The sequence below is a fragment of the Pinus tabuliformis genome, chromosome 5_1, assembly GCF_031772625.1.
Source record: "Pinus tabuliformis cultivar Carrire ecotype Pingquan chromosome 5_1, CPIR1, whole genome shotgun sequence".
In the NCBI taxonomy this organism is placed as follows: Eukaryota; Viridiplantae; Streptophyta; class Pinopsida; order Pinales; family Pinaceae; genus Pinus; species Pinus tabuliformis.
In genome coordinates this window covers 693,118,011-693,138,229 of record NC_142305.1, presented here as the reverse complement: position 1 = coordinate 693,138,229, position 20,219 = coordinate 693,118,011, and the positions used below count along the sequence as shown (strand labels likewise).

At 38.4% G+C, this 20,219-nt stretch overlaps 1 protein-coding gene across 1 annotated transcript in view; it reads right to left on the bottom strand.

Moving 5' to 3' along the window:
- LOC149166840 (aspartyl protease APCB1-like) overlaps positions 1–12,847 on the bottom strand; it is a 50,627-nt gene extending 37,780 nt beyond the window's left edge. Inside the window, exons 1-2 of the mRNA XM_089432771.1 lie at positions 12,313–12,847; positions 11,867–12,281 (exon numbers count right to left, since the gene is read on the bottom strand). Coding sequence (XP_089288897.1) covers positions 11,867–12,281; positions 12,313–12,415 — 518 coding nt within the window. The 5' untranslated portion in view covers positions 12,416–12,847. The remainder of the gene's footprint in view (positions 1–11,866; positions 12,282–12,312) is intronic.
- Positions 12,848–20,219: the final 7,372 nt, after the last annotated feature.

The following is a 20,219-nucleotide window of genomic DNA, read 5'->3' as shown; positions in this document are numbered from 1 at the left end:
TACAATATGACCCAAATATTCCACCTCATATACCCCAAATAAACATTTGGAGGGTTTTGCATACAATTGTTTCTCCTTCAATAGCTTGAGCACCCTGTCAACACGTTAAACATGATCTTTCCAAGACTTGTTATAGATTAGTATATCATCAAAAAATATACAAACACAAATTTTCTATGGAAGGGTTTGAAAGTGGAATTCATCAAACTTTGAAATGTGGAAGGTGCATTAGTAGGGCCAAAAGGCATGAACAAAAATTTATAATGACATTCATGAGTTCTTAATGTTGTTTTCGGAATGTCTTCAGTCTTCATTCTAATTTGATGATATCCTAAACAAAGATCTAGCTTGGTGAAGAAAATTGCTTAATATAATTCATCTAACAATTCATCAATGATAGGAATGGGAAATTTATCTTTAAAAGTGAACTTGTTGAGCTCTCTATAATTCGGACACATATGCCACGATCCATTCTTCTTGTGCACCAATACTACTGGATATCTAGCATTTATGCGACCATGTGTTCAATTTCACTCTTCTAGGCATAAGGATATATGTAAGGTCTAATGTTTGGAGAAACACTTCCTGGAATTAAGTGAATAGCATAATCATGATCGCGAATAGGTGGGAGACCTTTGGGAGTCTCAAATACCTTGGATTGATTGTCAATAACTCTTTGGAGATCTGGAAAAATGGGTGACTTAGATGTTTGAACATCTAGTGAGCATAATTGTGCAATTACACCTTGTTATTCCTTCTTCAAAAGTTATGTCATGCCATTAGAGTTGATTATCTTACCAGGTCTCCCTGTGATACCCCTTAATTCAATTTCCTTTCCTTCCCAGAAAAATTTCAAGAAAAGTTCTTAAAAATTAAAAGTTATCATCCCCAAAGATTGTAACCATTGGACTCCTAATACAACATCAACACCACCCATTGGAATGGCAATCATTGTACTATTCAGTGCATTCCTCCATGGTTAAATTGATATTATGGCACTTCCATGAGCAATTTATAGTTCCTCCATCTACAACCATCACTTGAAACTCTAGTGTTGGATATATAAAGCAATTCAAATCCTTGGCTATCTTACAATGAATAAAATTATGGGTACTACCTGAATCAATCAGCACTATTACATTTTTCTTCTTGATATATCCTTCTATCTTAAGAGTTTGAGTGGTAATTCCAGCCAATGCATTGCAAGATATGGCCAGATGGATTTTTTCAACCTCTGGAGCTGGTTCTTGGTGAAGATCTTCTTTTGATATTTCTTGTTCCTTGTCCTCCTCCACTTCACAATCTATGTAAAATAATTTCTTCTCAATGCACTTATGGTCTTTACTGTATTTGATATCGCAACTGTAACAAAGCCCTTTTTCTCTTTTTTCCTCCAATTGTTGTGATGTCAACCTTGTAGGTTGTGGGAGGCTAGGAGCGGCAACATTTCCATCTTTATAGTTGTGAGTGGTAGACCTCCTTGTTGCCATAATTTTGCTTTCAACATTTCTCGCCACCCTAAACACACTTTCCAATGACTTAGGTTCCCAAAGGTAAACCTAACGTTGGATGTTATCCCTTAGAGTCCATATGAAGACATCAGCGAGATGCTCCTCTAGAATATTACTTACCTCGATATCCAATCTTTGGAAATTCTCAATGTGCTCTGCAACTGAACCCCTTGATATCCAATCTTTGGAAGTTCTCAATGTGCTCTGCAACTGAACCCCTTTGTTTGAGATTTATCAGTTGGCTAAAGAAAGTATTGCTCTTTGTATCCTCATAATGTGTTATCAATTCCTCCGTAAAAATTGTCTAAGTGACGAGTGATTTACGAGAACAAAGCCACTAATACCACACAAACTGACTGGGTTCTAAATATAAAGATGCAATGTGTACCTTTGTGTGTGGTGCACATCATGTAGATCAAATAATTGCTCCATCTGTAGTATCCATGTTACCAGATCATTGCCATTAAACTTCCTCATATCGATCTTTGGAATGTGGTTGGTCTTCAACCCAAAGTTGGAGTCTCTAAAATCATGATTCACATTCCTTTTGTTCTCATCATGAGTTTTGTGGAATACCTTATCACCACTAGGAAGCATTTCATGTAGCATCTTTGTCAAACCTTCCATGTCCCCTTTTATTTTTGTTTTTAAACCATCCATCTTAACATTCATCATTGCTTCTAGTTCATTTTATGTCACTCTTTATGAAAGCGGAATTTGTTGCACTTGTTCCCGTAATTTTGATATATCATGTTGCATTTCTTCCTCTTCTTCATGTATCATAGTAGAGCTTTCTATGGGCTTAATGGGTGTATCATTTTTTCGTTTGGGAGTCATTTTAAAACCAAATAATGATATCTATGCTTCACTACGCCCTTTGAATCACTTCAAATTGATTTTCAAACAAAAGTTATGCAATTTTAAAATACACACCTTTTTTGTTTTTAAGAGCTTGATTTTGAGCTTGTTCATCTGACCAACCTTGAAATTGTTGTATCTCTGTGATTTCGGCCTCCCAAGGTCTAAAACTTTATCCTGAGGTAGCTTGTTGTGTCTTCTCTCCACTCCCGCAATTTAGATTGAGATTGAGATGAAATTATGCCAAATCTCCCACGATGATCTGATTATGGATTGGTCCAATATAGCGAACTTGTACGAGTTGCCACGTGTCACTGTTTCAACATTCATCCCTGAAACTTCAACCTGAAAAACTACGATTCGTGCTCTTTTAGTCACTTTTTACATAATTCAAATCTAATACTGGAAGAGAAAGTTATGATGATTTTCCTAGGGACACTTGTTTGAGATTGAATTCCGGAGCATACAAAAACATTAACTTCCTTGGACCATATCTCCGAAAATATAGTGAACCAAGGTCTAAACTTTTAACTAGATGTTCATCTAAATTTTGACTCCATGAGGTAAAGGTTTCACGCTCTGAAGCTTCACAAAAAAAAATTATAGCGAAAATGCCACGATGACCAGTTTGAAGCAGCAAAACCCTAGGATCAAGAGTTCTAATACCAAATGTTATTTATCTAGATCAAAATAGCGTAGAAACATAAGAAAAGATAGATCAACGACTTGATAATAAGCCACTTCGAGGGGTGTTAATTTTAGATAACAATAGTATGTTCTATGCTTAAGACAATTCCTTTAGCAGCCCAATGACAAATTCCAATTATATCCAGTAGCAATCACATTAACTTATAAACATTGATAGTAAATGCAGATAGAACATAAAATCATATGCACAAGACAAGCCAAGACAAGAGGACACAAGATGTGGCACATGCCAGAGACAAACCCCAATGTGGGGAAACCCTTTGATCGAATCTTCTTATTATTCTTCAATAGTTCAGCACAAAGAGAGAGTACAAATATAAGCCCAAAGCAGATCTGCTAAAATAGTAGTCAAATTAGCCTTAACCAAAAAGTCAACGGTGGTCAAAGTTGCCCCAAAACATCCTCCAAACAGCAGTCCAAATCAGCATTCCAAGAGAGTCAAAGTCAGCTCAAAATCTTTGATCAAACCCAGTCAAAGGAGAGAGAAAGTCTGTTGTAATTTTCTACAGTCAACATTGAACTCAACAACCTCCAAATGCCTCGATTTTTGTGCCAAATAATGCAGCCTAGAAAAATCGAAAATCTGGCCCAAAAATTGAAGTCAATGAAAGTCAAACAACACTCAATCAACGATGGTCAACGCCCTGAAGTCAACGGTATGTTCTGCCTAGAAATTTGACCTCCTACTACACGTGCGAAGAAGAAAGAGGAGCTGCCCAGCCACACATGCGAAAATGAGAGAGAGAAGCCTCCAATGATGTTTGACCCAAACAAGAGAGAGATGTGATGAGATGATGATGTCCAAATGAGGAAAAGGTCTCTCTTATTTATACACAATGTTGAGGGTGAAAAGACACATATGTTGGGTTTCATGAGCCTACATTTGACTGGAGCTGACCTTGACAATTTGTCCATAGAAGAAATAAATTCATAATTCCATTTCTGCTTGTCATAATGAGATGATCTTTATATCAAAATTGTACCTCTCCGAAAGAGGAATCCAATGCAATAAATGTCTCCAACATATGAGATGTCCTACGGTGGAATTTGGCCCTAGTTGCCAATTTTAACACTCCCTCTCAACCAGGGAGAATTCCACCTGCCAATCTGTCATCCTGAACCATCATGCCATCACTGCTCAAATCTGTTGAACCATGAAGTAATAATGAAGAAGTGATCGAGAGTGTATCATACCACTCTCCACTGACTAAAGTCAGTCCTCGATTCTAGATCAAGTTGTTGAACACCATGCATCCTAGTCATATGAAGTACGACAATACACGATGCATCCATTAGTAGTGTTATGGTCCCTAACCAACTTTTCCCAACTCACTGGCCAGATGAGAGGTACTTCCCATGAGTCTCGGACTTTATGGGTACGATGTGTGTCAGGGCATCAGCAGGAGAAGGTGAACCACTCATCCTGCTCATATGCCATAGGAGAAGGTGAACCACTCATCCTATGCATATGTCAACTGTAAGGTAAGAACTCACCCTCCATGCATGTTTCCGGGTAGGGTAAGATGAACCACTCACCCTACACACATGTCAACCATAATGGGGTATCACAGGAGAAGGTGAACCACTCATCCTGCTCATATGCCATAGGAGAAGGTGAACCACTCATCCTATGCATATGTCAACTGTAGGGGAAGGACTCACCCTACATGCATGTTTCTGGGTAGGGTAAGATGAACCACTCAACCTACACACATGTCAACCATAATGGGGTATCACAGGGGAAGGTGAACCACTCACCCTGTATCTAGCGCACCACTAGGGGGAGGCGAACCACTCACCCTATAATCGCTCATAGCTAGCTCCAAGAAGTACCCCATGCCCCCAAGAGCTCCCAGAGCTCTATGTCCAACTCATACAGGACCCTCATAAGAGGGTTGTTCCACAACTCCAAGTCTCTTTTGGAAGAATAAGAATTTGACCTTCCCGAGAGGCTTCGTGAAAATGTCAGCAACCTACTCATCTGTCCTGATGTGTTGGAGCCTAACTGCTCCTCATTGTACCATATCTCGAATAGAGTGGTACCTGATATCAATGTGCTTGGAGCAGTCGTGGAACACGGGATTCTCTGCTAAACGAATCCCACTCTAGTTGTCGCAAAAGATCATGGTCATATCTAACACATGCTCAAAATAGCTCAATGAAGAGCTTCCTCAACCAGACTACTTCACAATAGGCCATACTCACAGCAATGTATTTGGCCTCGATGATACTTAGTGCAACCGATTTCTGCTTCCTGCTCATCCAAGATATAGAAGCAGACCCCAAAGAGAAGCAACACCCAGACGTGCTCTTATGATCCACCACACTGCCAACCCAATCAGCATCTGAATTTCCATGTAGCCTCAAATTCCCAGCAATGCATCTCAGACCATAGTGGATAGTGCCCCGGAGATATCTCAAGAGATTCTTGGCAGCAATCCAATGAATGTGATGAGGCTTAACCATATATTGACTCAACGTGTTCACAGCGAAGCATATGTCAGGATGGGAGTTGACCAAGAACATCAGTGCCCCCACAAGTTGACGATACAAGTTGTCAATGTGGAACGCCTTCGACCATACTTCCCACCACTGCTGAACACATCAGAGATTGCAGAACAGCTCACACCTACAGAGTTAAATCCAGATTGCATGGAACAAGCCACAATTGATCGAATCATGGACACGCAGATCAACAACACTCGACAGCAAAGGAACCAACTATATCGAGTTGTCAAAACAGGCCAACTCCTTCACCAGGGACCAAGTTCAGTAGAAGTTTCCTCATCTCATGGAGGAACTCAACGCAATGGGGACAATTGCTTCCTTGGGGGGGGGGGAATGATTTAGGTGGATATTCGTGGCCACCCACCTATTCCACTTGGACCCCCACCATTGTTTCTTTTTCAGTTTCCTTATTGGTAGCACAATTTACTATTTTTGGCAGTTTTTCGGATCCTGAACTTCTGGAGCCGTTTTGAGGCCCTAAACGACGTTTTCTGGGGAAAACTAGGACCAACATGGGTCATAGACTGATGTTGGTCATTCAAAAGTTGTAGTCCTTGGATAGATCTTTCTAACGAGGTATTGTGTGCGTCAAACGGAGATCGTATGCCAAAGTTACGACCCCGGGAATTTGATGTACCAATTTACCCAAACGGGGCCCATAGTTTTGGCGCTTCATCTCCTAGGGTTAGGTTTTTGGATGTTTAGGGTTTTCCATTGTTTCTCAATAATAAATAAGCCTTTGAGCCTCATTGTAACACAGTTCGAGGCATGTAGCCGCCACATCTCTTCTCAGAGATAAGCTACCATCACCCGAGCTAGTCTTATTTCCATTCTGTTAAAGGCCTCATTGTAACATAGTTCAGAGGCATGTGACCGCCACATCTCTTCTCAAAAATAAGCTACCATCGCCCGAGCTAGTCTCATTTCCATTCTGTTTGTAAGCATATTTCAGTATTTGATATTAATGAAATGAAGTGTTATTTCTACTGCGTCTTTGAATTTATGGTTATATCTGTAATTTGTTGCGTTCCTGTTTAAATCCAGATCAGTCCTATTGTAGCCAACTAGAGTCATGCGATGAGGATAAAGGGAAAGTGAGATATTTTACCTTTGATGAGGCAGTGGACCCATGCACTTGATCAAAGATACAAAAATGTGAGATAGAGGGCTTTTGTGCATGCGGCCACTCATAAGGAGTCATACAAGTGATCACACATATAGGTATGCAATTGATGATATGTGTTGCAAAAACAAAGCCCTCTCCCCAAAAAGACAACTTCATTTTTTGAGAATGAAGCATATAGCAAGCCATCTCCATAATTGCTCCATTCTTACGACCAAGGACTCTATTTTTCTTAGGAGTATGGGGAACATTCTTCTACCGAAAGATGCCATGAAATTGAAGAAATTGGTGGAAAGTATTACAACTGTACTCGCCTTTCCCATTAACCCAAACTCCAAAGACACTTGATCTTCCAAATGCATTGAGCTTGAACAAGAGCTTTAAACTCCCGAAATTTCCCAAACACTAAATCCTTGAATTTAATGGTGTAAACCCATAGAAACTGGGAATAATCATCAATACAAGTGAGAAAATACTTGGCTTTCAAAATGAAGAAATGCCCATAGGACCACAAATAGCATTGTGATTAATGTAGGGAGGTTTTGAAGCACACCTTCAATCGCCCCGGCTTGTACATTCATTCGGATTCATCACAATATCTAGAAGCAACAACTTTGAATCCATTATGTCTTTAACAACCCATATGTCCAACCAAAATTCCACCTTTTTCTTAGTGTGTGTGATGTAATAAATAGATAGTAGATTCAGTCACACTCCAAAAACATGAAGAATACCCCCATACTTAGCCTTATCAATAACAACAATGCCACAACCAAAAATTGGAAGAGTCGAATCATCATCATTAATTACCCACTCACCTTCATGTTGATCACTATAGTTGGAGAGAAGGTGCTTGTGCTTCATGATATGCCTAGTTTCCCCAGAATCTGCAATCCATTTCTATGAAGATGTGGAAGACAATATAGCAAAGAGCGCAACTAAGTGTGTAGAATTACCAAACTTATAATTTCTTCGATATTTTGAAGATGAACAAGACAAATTTTTGAAGTATGACCCTCCTCCTTGTGGCAATAAGAGAAAGTCGTCCTCTTCTTCTTGGAGGATTTAGTTGTGTCACCTGTAGATTCACGCACATATAAAGTAGAAGCCTTAGAATGCTCTTGATCTATAGAGCGTAGTCCATCCATATTCCTCAAGGTGACTTGATGCTAAATAAAGTTAGAAAAAACATCTTGTAAAGTAGGTGAAACATGTGCCTTGAGAAAAAGAGGAATGTTACAAACAATGTGGAAAAAGTCGAAGTCGGGATTAATTCGGCAAGGGTCCAAAAGTTGAAAAACTCGGCAAAGTCGGGAGTTTTTCGAAAAAGTCGGCAAAAAGTCGGCAAAATTAAAAAAAATACAAAAATATTCATTTTTTAAAAAATCCGGACTTTTTCAATAAAATCCCGACTTTTTCAATAAAATCCCGATTTTTTCAATAAAATCCCGATTTTTTCAAAGAAAAAAAAATCATTAAAGAAACTACCACGATTTTTTGGAAAAAGTCCCGATTTAATCCCGACTTTTTCGATTTAATCCCGATTTTTTCGACTGGGAAAAAATCGGCAAAAAATCGGCCGATATAATCGGCCAGCCAAAAAAATCGCGTTTTGGGGATTTAATCCCGATTTTTTCCCGACTTTTTCCACACTGGTTACAAAGGATGAGAGCAAAACTATTGAATGCGAGAGAAACTTTATAAGGACAACATTGTTATATCCATAATCATGTTTACCTTGGCCACCAAATGTAATGATAGCAGAGTTCAAGATCTTGAACCTAACATAATACTCATCAATGGTACAGAAATCCACCATTTTGAGGTTGGCAAGCTCAATTTCAACTCGACCAACTTAAGTAGTGTTCACTACACCCAATAAATTGTGGAAAGCATCCTAAATCTGCTTCCACTCTCGCTACCCTTGGTGTGATGAACAAGGCCTCGCTCTACATAAAAAGTGATCAACCCTAGGGCTTCATCCTTCTTCAAACACACTAGATCAAAACCATCATCATCTTCAGCCAAAAGTGGTTTCTCCAAATACATCCATAAGCCTTTGCTACAAAAAAGGGCCTCCATTTGATCAGCCCACAAATGATAGTTGACCCCATAAACACAGGAAACAGCCATTTTCCATCCATAAGACCAGTACTTCCCTAAAAAGTGCAAATGATTGGCTGCAAGAAGAAAAAATGAGAGTGCTGCCCTGAGGGAGGGCACAAACCTGCAGGATAACCCCTTATATCTGCTGAAAAAGGCCAACAAACAGCCAAGAAAGGAGGGCACTGTTGGAAATGAGGATAAAAAACCTTTAAAAACAGTTTGTTGTGCAAAAGGGAATGATGAAACCTAGTTTCATACCTAAAATTTACCCTAGCTTTAGACCTGGAACAGCTCTGAAACAATACTGAATAGAGAAAGAAGAGTCCACAGTAGCTCTGATACCATGTTGAGATTAAAAGATAGTGGATTTACAGTGAAACATTCAATAAACCCTAATAGCAGAAAAATATGACAGCACTTCAAAAAATGAGCACAATATATATGAACCCATACCATGTGCTTGAAAGAGAAATTCAACACACAAAAAAGGATGATCACTGTCAAAACACAAGTATTCAAGAGAGTGGGGGCACTAGGTCTTTTATCAAATAAAAAATTGAGCAATTAATTTACTAATGAGGAGGATGGTGTACACTGTATATACAATATTACACCTAAACCTCCATTCAGGTTTAGAGTGCTAACCCCCAGATGATGAGATGACTAGGCCAACATAGTCAAACATTGATAACTGATAAGTATAATTAGGTGGGTTAATTATCAATACGTAGGCTCAATAAAGACACCGAGACCTCAAATAGAGGGTTGACACATGGCATCAAGTGTATATTAGCCATAATCTCAACAGCAATAAGTGTACCCTTACTGCTGTTGTACAGATCTGCTGCTGTACCTGCTCACTGACTGCGCCCTGCTACTCTAGAGAAGGCTGCCAGAGCTAAACAAGGTAAAAGTCTAACAAAACCAATGTGATTACATTCTATTTTCTTCCATTTCAAACTATTCTAACTCTCCAGGATTTATGAACATAATGTTTGGGAACTTTGCAGCGTTATCCTGCAGCCAATCACTTAATATGTGCTTCAGATGCTCCACCTCCCACGATTGAACTCGCTGACCCTCAAAATGTCTTCTGGTGAGGCTTGGGTTTTGAAAGTCAAATCGCACATAAACATTTCTAATAACCACTCAAAGATCCTTTTGCTTTGCAGCTTAAAAATTGTTTATAATCTCCATGTATAATAGGGAAAGTTGGATATTTTTTCATACAAGTGAAGATTGCACTGGCCTTCTGTCTTCAATCCATCATCAAGTTATGACCGTTTCCTACAAACCCTATATCTTCAGATAAATTACTTTAGACGTTTTTGCTAGACTGAATTAAGGTTATCATCCATAAAATTCTCATCAAGGTGTGTCAAACTCTTTAAGACTTGTGAAAAAACGCATATATTCTAGTCAATTTTGTTTTACTTGTCCTAACACAATCGCTCCACAGAATACCACGTAGAACAGACAGTACACTAAATAAAACTTGTAATTTAAGTAACAATGGGAGATTGGCCCTTAGAAAAGTTTTTCTTGTTTAATCCCAGAAAGAAATGGGAAGAAGTGAATTAACTCAAAACAATATTATCAAATAAGGTTCTGCAAATTCACTCCCGGTCATTTGTCTAAAAATGAGAAAACATACATGTACACAAGATCATTACCAAGGATCATATTAGCTACTATTGTTTTTAGAATGTTTTCAGTGTGATCACCATGTCAACAAAGCATGAATGGACCAGACACCAAAAGCAGTGAATTAACTCAAAACAATATTATCAAATAAGGTTCTGCAAATTCACTCCCGGTTATTTGTCTGAAAATGAGAAAACATACATGTACACAAGATCATTACCAAGGATCATATTAGCTACTATAGTTTTTAGAATGTTTTCAGTGTGATCACCATGTCAACAAAGCATGAATGAACCAGACAACAAAATCTAAACAGTTGGTCCCATAAGACATTACTGGGCTGGTCCTGACTGAAAGACTACTTTACTGGTTGATTGGGACCTTACTATCTGTAAGGACCCTACATAGATTTTGGCTTAAGGCCTTGAAGATACAGTGTTAACCAGAAGCTTAGTTATGCCATGTACAGTTAAAGCTGGGCGATGAAGAGTTTGATAAGTGATAGCAGCAGCTCTCATTTTTTTCACCATTCATCATGCAAAAGCCAATTGAATTGTCTATCAATTGTTTCTTTTCACCATCCAATCCCCCGGGATAGCTCAAAATTTCCGAGCAACTGTGTGGGCCCAACTACAGCCCGTCCAATAACAAAGGGTCGATCCTTCCTTCCTGTTGTTAAGTGTTCCATATGCATAACAGTTGTGAGACAGATGTTTTATAAAGCATACCTGCACCGAAAGCTTTGCCAATCTGGAAGCTGGCTTTCAGATGCAAGTCCCCATGTTGATGTAATAGCATCCTCACACACTAGGATAATTATTAATAACATCACCGATGGTTTCAGTGCTATGCCTTCTCAAAGCATCTTTGCCTCGCAGTTATTATCTATGGGCTGTTGCATGCTATCTTACCACATTGACATGTCGATGTGTTGGTAGTTCATTTCACATTAATACACCCCTTCCCCCTTCCTGTACTGATCAACCCAACCAACCAGCCTGCAACGTCCTGATCAACCCTTCTAATGCTATTCTAGGGTAAGTGAGAATCCTCCCTGACTTGATTTTTCTCAGTAATAGGGATGAAGAACAGGACATGCGACTGATGAATATATTCTCAGTCAGATAAGGTGTTGACTAAAACGTTTTATTGATTCTAAAAGGTGGTAAGGTGTCGCCGAGTTGGGATAGTCCTGAAGAGAGTAAGCTCCTGACTGGAAGCTTTTACTGGGTTAGCTTGGTCGGGTTGATTTTAAAACGCCATAACAAACTCTTGTTCGAATAGTTCCGGCCTTACCTGACTAAGAGCTTCTGCTCGGATAAGGTTAACGAAAGGAGCTACCTAGCACCAAGTGTACAAAATAATCGAAAATTGAATTTATACAGACACAACAGGATCTGCTACATACCCATCTGGATAGACATTGCCTTGGATTGTAAAAGCAGTAGAAGAACTGGTAGAAGTTGCAGGTGACACATTATTTCTGGTGGTGTCTCTCTCCACAAACGCCCCTAATTTCAGAGCAGGTTTGTCCTCCACAGGCCCGTGATAATTATTCCCATACTTTGGATACAGAGTATACACGCCCACTTTACTGTCATCATCATCCTCGTTGGGACTGCTATCAAATCCAGAATAAGGCGTCCAATGCCAGATTGCCAGGGCCAGTGCAGCCACAAACAAGATAGCAGTGGCCTTCCTCAAACGCGCCCTCCTCCTGCTGAGAAAGGGCCTCCTGGGATTTGGATTGGGTATTTGCTGCTGCCGCTGCTGCTGCTGCTGCTGCTGCTGCTGCTGCCGTTGCTGCTGCTGCTGCTGCTGAACTGCACCCCCTCCTCCTCCTCCTCCTCTAACCGTAAAAGCTGCACACAGTTTTTCCTTCATTTGGGTTGTCTGGAGGGGGCAAGGAAATTATGACCACGCCTTTTAATTCAGGCTGCATTGATGCAGTAGCCATGGATAATATATACGGAAGGTATATTATCTTACGCCCAGGGCAGCGGACCACCAGGGCGAATGTACAGAGTGGAAGGAAAGCCCACCGATCTGTGGTACCTGATAATTTCTACCATTCTGCCTGCTTGTACATCACGGCCCAACCTCCCGCCCTAATGTGGTGGGGGACATTGTCAATTTCTCAGAAATGTATGTGTCATCATGGGCCACATGACAAGGACCCATCTGGTTTACCTCGCGCCTTCTTTCATTTTCTCAAGACATTTGAAGGTCTTTGGCAAATGGATGGCGAATACAGGGAAGGACCGCCAAATTTAGAGAGCCTTCTTTCATTTTCTCAAGACATTTGAAGGTCTTTGGCAAATGGATGGCGATTAGATGGAAGGACCGCCAAATTTAGAGAGCTTTGGAGAGCTTGTGCTTTCATTGCACTGGAGAGGATCTCCATTTGTGAGACCTGTACTTGCTTTCATCTGTTTTTTCGTTTTTTTAAATGAAAATCATGTATTCCAGGCCATGGGAAAATCATGCATTCCAGCTATAGAATTCAGTTTCAATATAAAGATGTGTAATTTTCTAATATTCAGAAGCATGATATGGAATTAAGATGGAATTAAAATGTGATTCTTGAATAATTCAAAGTTAATTTTTATAATTTAATAAGTTTTATTATTGGAAGGATTCAAAGTAGATTTTTATAATTTAATAATTGAATATGTCTTCTTTTAAGAGGTTATAGATTTTAATATAAAAATAATAAATACAAGCTATTTGAAGTTTTAAATAAATATGATGAAAATTAAAATTATTTGTGATTTTCTTCATTTAATTTTATAATAGTGAGGAATAAGTTTAATTATTGGAAGGATTCAAAGTATCTTTTTATAATTTAATAAGTGAAGGATGTCTTCTCGATGGAAAATTAAAATTATTTGTGATTTTGTGATTTTTTTTATTTAATTTTATAATAGTGAAGAATGTGTTTTTTTATAAGAGTATAAATTTAAATTTAAAAGGACGAAAAGTGATATACATTTATGTAAATTTTAATAATCAAATAATTATGAAAAAGTAGGCATACCACTTTGATATCCAATCTATTTATTATCAAATAAAAATATCACATATTATTATTAATTTATTATAATAAAAATAAAAATTTAAAATTAATTTTTTTCATTCAAAAATAAAAATAATTATAATTTTTTTATATTCAAAAATGGAAAATAATTATAATTCTGACATTTTTTAAAATAAATTAGTCTTCTTTCATTTAATATAAGGACTAGCTTTCACTTTGTCACAATCTATTGCATCTCAAGAAGCTTACTATTAAGTGGGCAAAGGAAAAACTCCAAAGGGATTCCCATACCCTCACATCTGTTGAATCATCCTTGGCGCACCTTATGGACAAACACAATAGGGGATTCTTAAGTCCTGAAGCCAAGCTAAATTTGATTGAGCTAGAAAATCAAAGAGCCAGAATTCTGAAGGAAAGAGAGGAAACCTGGAGACTCAAGAGCCGTGCGATCTGGCTCAAATTTGGGGATGAGAACACAAGGTACTTCCAAAACTTTGCCAAGGGAAGAAAAGCCTCCAACACCATTTGGCAAATGCCCTTACCGAATGGAAGCATTGCAAAAACCTTCAATCAAATATCACAATTGGGTATCTCACATTTCAAACAACTCTACAGGGAGCCTCCTACCTCAAACCTAGCTGAAATCATTCAAGTAGCAGGGCACTTCCCAAGCTTTGTTGATCCGGAAGAGGTAGTTGAGCTAACCTCTCCCGTCACCAGAGATGAACTCGAAGGGACACTAAAATGGTTTCAGAAAGATAAAATCCCTGGCCTGATGGATGGCCCATTGAATTCTACTTAGATTTTTTTGACCTCATTGGGAATGACCTCCTCAATGTAGTAGAAAAGTGCCAGACCTCTGGGAAAATGTATGAGGCTATCAATGCCACCTTTATTGCTCTCATTCCAAAATCTGACTCTCTAGCATCCTTCAATGACTTCCGACCCATCTCTCTCTGCAATACCCTATACAAAATCATTGCAAAGATCATCGCAAACAGGCTCTGACCTATACTCTCCCATCACATTTCTCCTGAGCAATTTGCTTTTCTGCAAAATAGGTAGATCCATGAGGCCATAGGCACTGCCCAGGAAGCCATCCACTCTATCAAAGCTAAAAATCTGAAAAGCATCATCCTCAAGATAGATCTTGCGAAGGCATTTGATCGTGTCAGCTGGCTCTTCATTAAGATGATCCTGATCCACTTAGGATTCCCTCTGGCTTTCACAGACTGGATTATCTGCTGCATATCCTCGGCATCTTTCAGTGTTCTTATTAATGGCTCTGCATCCCATTTCTTTCATGCTGAACGTGGACTCCGGCAAGGATGCCCCCTGTCTCCCCTTCTGTTTCTAATAGTGATGGAAGGTCTCAGTAGGCTCATCGGCACTACAAAACGGGATGGCAAACTCAAAGGACTGAAAATGAACAAACTCTGTCATCTCAAACATCTCATTTTCATTGTTGATGTTATGATCTTCCTAGATGGCAGCATAAGGGATTCTTCTTCCTTCCATGACATTCTTATTCTATTTGAAAAAGCCACTGGTATGGCTACAAATCAGGCAAAATCTACTATTACTCTGTCTCACACCACCCCACAGGAGGATAGAGCTGCCCTCCATTTTTTCCACTATTATTTGCACAATCTCTGGAAGGGTCTGAAATACTTGGGTTTTCGGATCAAACCCCACAACTACCGGATTGCGAACTGGATCTAGTTAGTGACTAAAATTGAGAAGAGATTGAAAGCATGGAATCATAGATTTCTATCAAGAGTTGGGCGCCTTGTCCTAATAAAATCAGTCCTGGAAGCCACCCCTGTATATTGGATGTCACTTGCCTGGATCCCTCGGGGAATACTCGGGCACATCCAACAGATATGCTGTCGATATCTTTGGAACGGACAAAAGGAAGGTAAAACCTTTGCTTGGGTAAGTTGGAAGAAAATCGCATTGCTAAAAAAAATGGGGGGGGGGGGGGGGGGGGGGGGGGGCGAGGTGGGGACTAAAGACCTGTCTATTTTTGGCCAAGCTCTTGCAGCCAAGATGAGTTGGTCCCTCCTCACTTCACAGAATCTTTGGACAACTGTGTCCTACCACAAATATATATGGCCGCTGCAATTATTGGACTGGGTAAGATTACTAGAATGGCCTCGGGTGGGCATTTCCATAGTATGGAAAGCAATCCTTCAATCGATGCCTTTCATCAGATCAGGCTTGGCATGGCGCATTAACAATGGTGCATCTGTTCGCATTGGTATTGATCCCTGGATAGGAGGGGGAAACAGATATCATTTACCACCTGAACTTATACAATACCTACAACACAGGAATACCTTGACGATTGCACACATCGTTGATCCCAAGCACATCACTATATTCAAACAAAACTGGAGGACAACACCTGAATTGAACATACCTGCACAATGGCAACAGTCCTGGGATTCATATCTATCAGCTTTGTCCGAAGCTCGTGTACACCTAAATCATGACCCAGATGTACTTGTTTGGATCCCAGCTGAGCACGGGAAATACACACCAAAACAAGGATATAATCAACTTCTCTTGGATCGCAAGCCTACACACTCTCAAACATGGTGGCAACAAATCTGGAAAATGAAAACTCCTCCCCAGGCACACCTCTTCATGTGGAGTGTTTTATGTAATAAAACTCCTACAGGCGATGCCCTTATGCACAGATCTATTCATGGCCCAACCTGGTGCGTTCTCTGCAATCAAGACACTGAAAACAATGAACACCTGTTTCTCCTCTGTCCGACTGTCATACAATTCTGGCAAGTTACAACTCAACAACTCTCTATGCAGAATGCATGGCAAGGCACTTCTATTCTCCAAGCATGGAACAACTGGATTGCAGCACACCAGGGAGCTAAGGCACAATGCCTACCTCTCATCATTTGTTGGACCTTATGGCTTACCCGGAACAAAATTATTTTCAAGAATGAAACTGCCCGATGGCCACTTCTCATTGCAAAGGCCGTAGCAGCTTATTAGGATATCCCAGAAGAGGCAAACCCTCACACTCACAGACCCTCGGCACCGGGTCGGATTGATAAATCCAAGCCATGGGCTTACTTCAATGGAGCTGCCCAACCACATGGTTGCGGAGGGGGTTTCATTACATCTCTGAACAACATTTCTTTAAGGTCCAATTAGGTGTAGGGGAGGGTACAAACAACTTTGTTGAGCTTATTACCCTCAGACATCTGCTTCATTTTGCATTAGCATATGACTGCACTTCTATTCAGATCTATGGGGATTCCAAAATTATTATCAATTGGTTCAACAACAAAAATCATTGTCATGCTATTTCTCTACAAAACATTTTGGATGAAGTCTACAATTACAAAGCAGTGTTTAACTTAGTCTCTTGTCATCATATATACAGGGAATATAATGAAGATGTTGACAGACTTTCCAAGGAGGGCTCGCTACTTCCCCAAGGCATGTGGATAATCTCTGAACAGATGGGAGCAGACTTCTACCAATATCACCACAGGCCATATATAGACCAGGAATACCATAGGGTGGATAGGCCCTAATTTTATATATTTTTTGTTGTTTATATGAGAGTTTCATCAAATATGTAAATATTTATATTTGCTAATATATAGACAAACAATCTGAATATGTACAGGAAATGGCTTGGCCATTCATATTTTGTTACAGTTTGTTTCAAATTGGTCATGGATCAATAGTTCTCGCATATGCCACAGGCATCTACTACATGTAATTTTTCTACTTAATGAAAGTTTATGATTTTTCCATTGGAAAAGAAAAAAGGACTAGCCCTCACTTAAGCTCACCTTGTCAAAACAAAACAAAAAATAATATCTTAAAATTTTAAAGATTTTTTATCATAAAACTATATCTTTTAAAGACTTTTGATAATAAAACTATATTTTTAAGAAAATATTATTTATATAGAAATCAGAATGGAGAATTTTTGCTAACGCGTTTCGAACCATCTAATATGATTCATTGTCAAAGACAAAATAAAAAACCATATCTCAAACATTATAAAAAAATATTAAATTAACCTAATTAGGTTGTATATTAGGCATCTCATATTTCATTTATGGTGAAATATTATATTAAGCAAAGTCGAGAAATATTATATTAAGCAAAGTCTTTCATTAGAAATCACATAGGAGATTTTTTTGGCCCACTCGTTTCGAACAAGTGTGGTTCATCATCATAGTTTGCCTCTTCATCTAATCCTCATAATGAACCACACTTGTTAATTAACCAAAAATTTCTCTCATGTAATTTCTAAAAAAAAATACTTAAAATATTATATTTTTAAAACATTATTATATTAAACCAACCTCTTCTTCCATAATCTCAACTTTGAATCCATGGAATTATATTCCCATGCCAAAACCCGGGTCAAACTTTATCTCTCACTTAAACAAATATTAAAATAGTGATTACATTATAGTCTTTTCAGCGCATTTGCGGTAATTTTCCCGTGAAAGATAGCTACGATATTTTGGATATCCACCTAAAATATCTGGGAAAGTTCCTGGATATTTCATAACTTTGAATCTTTCCTCTTTCGTGAACAAGATATTTTAACATTTTAAGGTTATAGAAAATTGATAATGAATATTTATTAAATTATTTTTAATTTAAAATTTTGAAATGAAAATATTAATATAATTTTTAAAATCTTTATTGTAATATAAAATAAAAATTTAATATAAAATTATGATGAAAATGTATCTCACATCACTATCAAACTAAAGTCTACACGTCTTTGAAAATCAACCCAATATATTTACACATTAAACTACTAATAGTAATAATCTAAAATAAAATATTAAAAAGGTTTTCGGGTTTCAGAATTTAGGTTGAGTCGTACGTGAAATTTGTGTTCGTATATAATGTTCTATATCTTTGAAGTAGGCAATGGTGTTCTATTAAATTTTAAAAGTCAAATGCAATTTTATATATATTTGTTTGTTTAAAGTCATATAAAATTTTAAATTTAAATATAAATTTCATTTTTTAATATTATTTAAATTAAAATGTTTTTTTAGTTTCATATAAAATTTTAAATATTTTAAAATTAATGAAAAGATTATCTATATTTTTAAAATATTAAAAAAAACATTTTAAATTAATTTTATCAAAAGGGATAATCTTTTTTATAAAGTAGTATGATGGAGATATATAATTTTTTCTATATTTAATTTGGAGTTGACACATTTTTTTGTAAAAATAAAAATAAAATAAATGTACGGAGAGAGGTCGATGGCTTTCATTTGGATTTTCTGACTCGCAATGGGAGGTGGTAAGTGTTGTACGCCTGTGTTAGACTTGCTTTGGCTAATTTACAATGCCTTACTTGGTATTTCTATAAATATTGTTATCCTTGGTTATGTGTCTCAATTGTTATTTGTGGCTGGTAGGTTGTGTATTAGGGTTTCCATCAAGTCTATAATTTTGTCTTTGTTTCAATCATTGGTTCAATCTCATCATGGTAGAGTGGGTATTAGGTTTTTGTCGTTTGAGGTGGTCTAGGTACCTTTAATTGTGAAATTGGTCATATGTTGTGAGCTAGGTCGGGTTAATGTTTTGTGGGCTTGTGGCTGCAGAGGTTTCTAGGTCTTGGGGGGTCTTTTGATGTTTTCAATGGTAAAAGAGGTCAAGTCTCTAGTCAAAGAAGCTTTGTCCTCACCCTTGTTTAGTGGGTTCTTGACTAAAGATAAGTCTTTTGTCTAATGCTACTGTGACGAAATCTTTTGTTGGTTTCCCGATTTTGGTGAGGAAGGTCGAGTCGTCCTCCGTGTCCTTTTGCAAGTAGAAGCGACCCTTTCAAAGAAGAACCCTCATGTGACTCTACAATGCCTCCTAGGTAGACGGGGAGAAGCAAGAGGGGAGGAGGCAAAAGATCTCAACCAGGCCAACATGGGACAAAGCTTTTTGGCCACGACTTGGTGGCAGCTTATTTTAATGCCATTGCTCCGGAGACCCGTCAAGGGATATGTGAATTGGAGATATAAGCAGGCGAGGAGAGACATTCTCTATCAGACTCAAAATTATTGGATGGCATGTAAGTGTGGGTTCCAAATCCTGGAAACACCAAGGGAAGGCGGAAAGCAATATTTGAATTCAGTGACGCTCCACTAGCAAATGAAAATGCTTCTGGGGTTGATGTTGAGGGACAAGCAAGTGGAAAAATATAATATATTTGCGTCATTGAGGATGCAAAGAGAATGTTGAGGAACCTAAGGTTTTTTGTGGATAAGATTGAGGCCCATATGATGGACGTTGAGAGCCACACAACTTGTGATTATGATGGGGGTGAGCAACTGGACCCTCCTGGCTCTAGTGCTTGAGTCTCAACCAATATTTCCTCTTCTAACAATGAATATTTAATGGGGGTGATGGCGGGTTTCTTCTAGGCCTTACCTAATGCTTGTTTTGGTTTGTTCAGGGCCAAGTGATGGCTCTTCCTTCTAACAGATGACGGCAGCATATGTGGTTCGAGGTTGTGTGCTTTCAAATTTTGGCTTTGCTCCTCGGGCTTAACTCCCGTGGTTGAAACTTGTTCTTGAGGCGTGTTGAGATTGGTATAATAATTTTGGGTTTAAAATGTGTGTATGGGATGTGCGGGCGATTGCTCCTCGTGCTAGAAAATGTTGAATTCTCCATGTTGACTTATGGTTAACTCTTTTTGGTATGTAGTCTGTCA